At 32.7% G+C, this 7,454-nt stretch overlaps 2 protein-coding genes across 2 annotated transcripts; both read left to right on the top strand.

Moving 5' to 3' along the window:
- Nucleotides 1–2,701: 2,701 nt before the first annotated feature.
- On the top strand, nucleotides 2,702–3,824 carry LOC111388046 (acylphosphatase 1). The gene is made up of 2 exons (XM_023012709.1): nucleotides 2,702–3,126; nucleotides 3,425–3,824. The coding sequence occupies exons 1-2, from the start codon at nucleotides 2,827–2,829 to the stop codon at nucleotides 3,689–3,691; spliced, it is 567 nt and encodes a 188-aa protein (XP_022868477.1). The 5' UTR covers nucleotides 2,702–2,826; the 3' UTR covers nucleotides 3,692–3,824.
- A 2,589-nt stretch (nucleotides 3,825–6,413) lies between these two features.
- Nucleotides 6,414–7,166, top strand: LOC111388047 (auxin-responsive protein SAUR50-like). The gene has a single exon (XM_023012710.1). The coding sequence runs from the start codon at nucleotides 6,669–6,671 to the stop codon at nucleotides 7,029–7,031; it is 363 nt and encodes a 120-aa protein (XP_022868478.1). The 5' UTR covers nucleotides 6,414–6,668; the 3' UTR covers nucleotides 7,032–7,166.
- The last annotated feature ends 288 nt before the right edge of the window (nucleotides 7,167–7,454 follow it).

Below are 7,454 nucleotides of genomic sequence, written 5' to 3'. Positions count from 1 at the left end.
TGGCTGAAAAGGGACAGATGAAAAAATGGATTCAAATTAAACGAAATGAAAGATTTTTAAGAAGATGAAATTAACTTATTCACCAATTAAATGGGCTGTCATGTTATCGGTGTTTAAATAAAATAAGCACCGATGTTTAGAAGATCATTCATGTACACACACTCCTGGTCTAATTCTTAACAATTGTAACTCAATTGCTTGCTATATTTACACGGTAAGAAGGCTTACATATTTTCTAATTAAAACGTAGAAAGAATCATTCATATATTTTTATCTACATATAGGACTTCTAATTAAAATCCAAGTAGGGGTTTTAATTTAAGTCCAAATTCAATTAGTTTACATTTAATTAAATGTTTAGTCCTAGACTCCAATTACAATTATAATTAAGTTGATAACTTTCATAGTAATTACAAGAAAGTACAAAACTTTTTTGTAATTACAATTAAACAAAAACTATTAAAATTACCGTAATTAAGTTCCGATACTTTATGAAACTACTTAGGGACCTGATTGGACATATATTATCCAAGCTGCAATAATTAGATCATATCTAGTCGACTCCAGATCATCCAATCTAATTATTAATCTTTGTTTTTCACTAAAGGTAAAATACTAAACTCTTAAAATATATAAGATCACAGAAGTCAAAAAATCTGTAATACTTTCCTCTAACCTACCGTGCATGTGTTTTATTCCCATCCGAGATCCGATAATTAAATGACCATTTTGCTCCTCTAATTATTCATACTAACTTAAGTTTCAGTTTCTTCAACGGTTCTGTGAACTAATCACAAATGTCAAAATTTAGCCATCGTTAAATATTGAGCTCAAATTTTAATCGTTCAACAGAAATTACTTAAGTAGTCACTTTACTTATTTTTCAGGGTGACGATTTTCTACACGAATTCATGTTGTTTATTCTGCTCATTCTCAAGTTCCCAACTTATCGAAATATTTGACCAATCAAATTGATCTTACCTATTGATAATTAAAGAACCATTAAAATCATGGAAAGATATACATAATCTATCGAAGGATTTATATAAAATACATAGCAGTCTATTGGAATTTAATTCTCCACACAATTATGCTATAGAATTAAATTCGACACGTAGTCTGTCCAATACACTACAAGTATACTAGTGTCACTTTTAACTATTTCTATGATAAGGTCAAATCACAAACTTAAATAGTGAATCGGTTAACACTACAACTTTCAAATACAAAGGTGCCAATCCTTGTACATTGGTTGTAAACAAATTATTTATAATCAAAATACAAGTCGCGTCACACTGTATTTCTCAACGCAAATACTCAACTTATATTATCTCAAGTGATCATAGACAATTTAATTTGCATGCTTAATAATGCAATAAATAAATAAAATCACAATTGTTTATTATAAATGATTATTTTATCATAGTAAAATATACTATATGGGTACATAATCCAACAAATCTTATGATTTGTGGCCAAGAAATAATAATCGACCCAAAAATTTGTGACAAATAAATAAATTGTAACCTCTAAAATTTGTAATTTGTGACTAAGAAATAATATGTTATCTATTAATTCGATAACTTGTAACCAATAAATAAATTATGATGTATTAAAATTTATGTTATGTGATTGAGAGAAAATGCATGATCAATTAGTGTTCGATCAATAAGTTACTATCTATAAAATATTTGATTATGACTAGTATGTAACTGATCATAAATTGTAATTTATGACCTCATTATATTTAATTAATAAAATATTTTTAATTATTTATTTAATTAATAAATTTTTATTATAACCCAAATTTTGAAATTTTAAAACATATTTTTTAATTTAAATTGTATATTTTAAATATCTTACATTTGTGTTGTTTCCTTCAATCTTTGCAGGACATAATGGGAGGTTAATTGGAGTTGGACCTCATTAAATTGAAATTAATAACGTGCAGGATTCACATGTAGCCAAAGCCAATAATGGATGTAGAAGAATTTGGGGTTCACTCTTGGGCTTTCATTTAGCTTCAATGTTAACCAGATTCGTATTGGAATTACTGTCCATTTTTGTTACTCCAAAATGATGAGGAAGTATAGAAAACGAGTTAAAATTTCAAGTCATTGTTTTTGGACTCCAAATCAAATCCAATAAAAATATAGAGGAACCGGACCTTGCTTCAACTCTAGATATAAGAGTTTCAAATTCATTAAAGAAATCAATTACTTGTGCACATTCTTTATGTATCTTTTCAAAATTTAATGTGGAGAAATGTAATTATCCACGAAGTTATTGTCTATCTGAAAAATTGAGAAGGATTTGAAACAAATGTCCATAAAAAACACCAACTTTGTGTTTGAACCACATTACTTTGAAATAATGTATTTCGAAATAGTATATTGATGAAAAATGTGAGGTTAAAAAATGAGAAAAAGTTTTGAATTTGAGTATAATATGATTTTATTGACGAAAATGTAGTTGAAATGACGTCAGATCACTGTTTAAAAATGTATTTTTTTTTTGAAAGAATGCTGCTCAAACAAGGCCCAAATACCAAAATCGAAAAAAATAAAGTGACAGTCGATCACACGTTTCTATCTTTTTTCTAAATTTTGATGTGAGCAATTTACATTGAAAAGCAAATGAATTCGAATCCATTTTCTTGATTCCAAAGGTCCCATAATTTGGCAAAGGACGAGATTCTTTTCAAAACTTGCGGTTCATCGTGCCCATACCCGCCTTTTGGGCCGTCCAAGATTCTTGAATCCATTTATCAATCCAACACTTCGCAGATATTCCACCAAATCATCAGCTGAAAACGACTGAATCAAAATGGCAAATTCAATCCTCAAATCCCACGTATTCCGCAAGAACCCTGGAGAAATATGCCTATGGCCGAAACACATTCTCCTAAATAATGCTACTTTATGCAGTAGTAGACGATTCTCCATCCTACCTCTTCTTCTACATAATAATCTTCGTCTTCGTTCTTCTTCTGTTCCGATTTGCCGGAGTCTTCTTCTTCATCGCGCTCCTTGTGTTCCTCTGCAGCGACGTCGTTTAACTCCTCACTTCGTTTCTATGTCCTCCGTAAACTCGTCACAGGATACTGGTGCCACCCCCGCTAAAACTGTAAGTACCCTTTTTCCATTATCCATTTTTATGTGTATATAATATTCCATTTTGGTCTTTATTAACATTATTTGGAGATATCATCAAATCAATTTTTCGAGAAAGGTACAACTTTTGAAGCACGAAGTACTATTGTTCCTTTCTTCATTAATTACCATGATCCGAATTCAAATTGGATCACCAACGATTAATTTATGAAAATACCGATTTCATCATGTTATTATTCTGGAAACGTTTTATTTAATTCTGTAATTGACACTGTGTATTGGTACTTGGTATGTATATTTGTGTGATTCAGGTGAGGGTGGTGATAAAGGGGAGGGTGCAGGGAGTGTTCTATAGGAATTGGACAGTTGACAATGCCACAGAGTTGGGATTAAAGGGTTGGGTTCGGAACAAGAGGGATGGTTCGGTTGAGGCTTTATTTTCCGGTTGTCCAGAGAAGGTTCAGGAAATGGAGCAGCGATGCCGGAGGGGTCCTCCAGATGCAGTGGTCACTGGTCTTGAGGTCTTCCCCAGCACTGACGATCCCGGCACTAAATTTGAACGCAAAACAACTGTTTGATCAAATGATTTACTCATTGAACAGTAATGCTACTACTATTGATTTCTAACACCCGATTTTCTTCGGTATGTGATATGAAGTATGAACAATTTATTGTGTGTGTGTCTATATATATATGCTTAGTTTGCTGACATATACGAATGTGTTGTTAGTAATTCGTATTCGTTTGAATGGCTTTATGTTTGGCTATGATTTACTACTTTTCCGATTCATAAATTGTTAAAGCTTCCATAAAAGTTAGACTGAGCAATAGAGTACCTCGTATTTTTTCCTCTACCTCCGGCTGTCTCGCCAAGTATTCCTTCAATTAGGAAAACGAAAGAAAATAAATAAGAATTCTATCAAGAATTGGGGACTCACAATCATTAGCCAATAGGCTTTTCTGTCATGCCTTTCTTTGCCCAGTTGAGATGTAATATGATTGCATCACGATGTCTAAGGACAAGATCTTATAGATCGTTGTATCGAGTAGTTGAATCTTCTATTCTGGTTCATGGTTTCTTTTGGCTATATAGTTCATCCAAGGGAGATATCGAGCTTCAAAAAAATAGTTAATGGTCTTATCAATACACAAATGTATAATTCCTCTGAATATGCATCTGGTACGTGATCTAGTAATTCAAATTATCCAATGGGTTAATCCAGCAACACAGACCTCCATTGTATTGCCTAATATGCTCTAATTCGAAGATATTTAGTTTGGAAAATCGAAAACCCCTATATGTTCGAGAACTAAATTTGATTAAACCTTCAAATAGAATAGGAAAAGCCATTGATCCCCCGGTGTCCATGTACAAATTCTCTCCTTTTCTAAAATCCTTGATAAATGGATCTTTAATATATTGATCAATTAAATAGAGACATGGGATAATGAATACTTTATAGTAGAAGAATTTCTTCCGCGTTTTTATACAGTGGTCCTTTTTATCCACTTGTCCAAAATGATTTTCTCCTAAATCAATAATAAAATAAATAAAATTAAGTGTCTAATCAATATAGTCATTCCAAAATGCCCACTTTTGATGGCTCGAATAACTGTAAATAACACTTATCAACTGGATTGCAATTCTTGTTTAGTATTGTAACATCACTTTTGTGATAGAAGCAAAGGTTATAGGGGTTTTGCCCCATTTACCCAAACAAAAGTATCATCTTTTGTTATGGGAGGTGCTATCTAACACAATATAAGATTGCAATCGATCACTACATGGCATATTCCACCTCCATTCTCAGTACATTAGCACAAAATGGTTTAAACATGTGTATCTAGGTAGTTAGTATACACGTATGATGCTTTTTGAAAAAATTGAGGTCGCTGGAATGAACTCATCTACTCCAACGACCTGTAAAAAGAGGATGGGAATTCTCTCCCATAACCCCTCTAAAAAAAATTAGTTATAGATTAGACTAGGGATCTTTGTTAAGGATTATGCTACTTGACATAAAATGATGTGGAAGGAAAAAAGCTGATTGGAGTGACATGTGGCATTATGTAACCCGTAAGATTTAATATACATGTTGCAAGGTCACATTGTCAAACTCACACGGACTATGGTTACATTGGCCTCACAGGATGATAAGATAAATGTGAAAGGACTACATGAGTAGACTAAGCCCCTGATTGGTTTAGATAAAATTAAGATTTTTAGTAGATTTTAATAAAAGTTGATAGAATATATGGTTGAAAAATTGTGGATTTCATGAAATGTGTGCTTAAAATTAATTGTTGATTTTAAATTAAATTCAATATAATTTATCGATTAAACCAAATAGGGGCTAAGGTTGAAGGTTGAAGAACGGATTGATAATCTATGAAAAACTCAACTTTAAGTGTAGCATAGTGATAGAGCTTGATTATTAGAACCATTAACGATCTTCGCTCGATGGATAAGACTTAGCGAATTAACTTCATCTATCCATAAAAGATCATATTAGGATAAAGTACCCTCGCATGTCCACCCTAACAATTTTCTGCTTCAGTGTGATCGCCTAGGCAAATGCAGGGATGACCTCTCATTTACACGAGCAATATAGTATTTCTTCCATATCTTCTCCTGGACTAATTCTAACATGGGAGGCAAAACGGGAGAGTTCCACACCTTGTCTTAAGGTTATCAGAGCGTTGGAGTTCATTCCAATGACAAATGAGTGACCCTATCTTCTCGTTTAAAAATATATCAATTTTTACCTTTTAAAAAATACAAAACTTAACTCGATATCTCTCAATCCTTAGTCGGACAACCATTCCATCTCCTAGCACCGTCTCAATAAAATCTCTCCCTCCCTCACCTTAGTCAAACTTGAGCACAATTTAATGAAAAATCATTTTTTAATCAACTTGCAAAATAGTGTGGAATTTGCGCACCTTCCAAGGCTAGTTTATTGTACGATATACAGATTACTTTATTATAAAAGAAAATAAAAAATGTTTTATTTTAATTCCCATGCTCTAATTTTTATTATTTTACCAGAAAAGTTTCTCTTTATAATCTGGCATTAAATATCCGAAATTATAGTTGTCAACTTATGGCAATTCTGTCGGTCTCCTTCAGTAGTGTTTACATTACACAAGTAAAGAAACAGATAATTATTAAGGACAATAAAAATATAATTATGATTTTTTTTCTCTAAAGCCTTGTTTTGTCTTCTTTTCCGAATAATATCAACCAAAATAAGTAATTTTTTTAACTTATAAGTAAAATACTTTCTAAGCATGTTTAAAAACATATATAAAACGACGCGTTTCCATTATTCCAGCAAACAAGGAAACTCACAGGAAATCGCCCATGAGGATGCAGCAATTCAAACACAGTACAGACAGTTGCATTAATATGCACGAGACAGGGGACCCATGCATGCTTTCTCTCTCAGAAACTTCATAGTACACACGCCATCCTCTTTATAAATTCCTTCCAAAAATCTTCAATTTTATAGCCAAACAATTCCTATACATTTCTACTGAATCTTGTTCAAGAAAATGATAAAGGCAGAAAGAAGAAGCGGTTTGATCATGTTTAAGCACTTAATCAAAAGACTGCAAAATCTACTTAAAATCTTGCACTCCAGGTTGCCAGATCTCAATGCTGTTGAGTTTGAAGAAGAGGAAGACGGTGGGACAGTCCCGGACGACGTAAAGGAAGGGCATTTCGCCATCGTTGCTGGGAAGAACGAGGAACAAGAAGGACAGAGGTTTGTTGTGGAATTATGCCTTCTTAAGCATCCTGCATTTTTGAGGCTGCTGGAGTTGTCTGAAGAGGAATATGGATTTGAACACAAGGGTGCTCTTTTACTTCCTTGTAGAGCTGATGAATTTCAAAAGATTCTGCAGCAGATAATGTAAAAGAATGCTCATCTTTTAATACTGTAAAGGAATATGGTTGATTAGTAACTAATTTGTTCTAGAGAAATAGAGCAAAAAAGAGTCGGCAAATGATATTTTTACAAAATATAATGAAGTAAACAATTTTTGCTAGTATCTAATGGTGCAACCATTGGCCAATGTACCATGAAAAATAAAGTCTCTTAGGGCTCCTTTGTTTGGGTTTGTGGGTTTGCTTCTTCACAAAGAAAGGAAGTTCTTTTTGTCCAGATAAAGTATTTTCAGAAAACAAAGTCTCTTAGGGCTCCTTTGGTTGGGTTTGTGTGGTTGCTTCTTCACAAAGAAAGGAAGTTATTTTGTTTGGATAAAATATTTTCCGAAAATTATTCAAACAGCTTAAAGGGAGCTTCTTGGTTTTAAAGAGAGTTTTTGACTTTTTAAAAG

Source organism: Olea europaea, unplaced genomic scaffold, assembly GCF_002742605.1.
Source record: "Olea europaea var. sylvestris unplaced genomic scaffold, O_europaea_v1 scaffold4485, whole genome shotgun sequence".
Taxonomy (NCBI): Eukaryota; Viridiplantae; Streptophyta; class Magnoliopsida; order Lamiales; family Oleaceae; genus Olea; species Olea europaea.
Note: the sequence above shows the minus strand (reverse complement) of the source record. Positions and strands in the feature narration are given on the sequence as shown.

Coding starts and splice junctions, on each gene's coding strand:
- LOC111388046 (XM_023012709.1), top strand. CDS start 2,827: ATGGCAAATTCAATCCTCAAATCCCACGTATTCCGCAAGAACCCTGGA. Junction 3,127..3,424: donor GTGCCACCCCCGCTAAAACT/GTAAGTACCCTT, acceptor TGTGTGATTCAG/GTGAGGGTGGTGATAAAGGG.
- LOC111388047 (XM_023012710.1), top strand. CDS start 6,669: ATGATAAAGGCAGAAAGAAGAAGCGGTTTGATCATGTTTAAGCACTTA.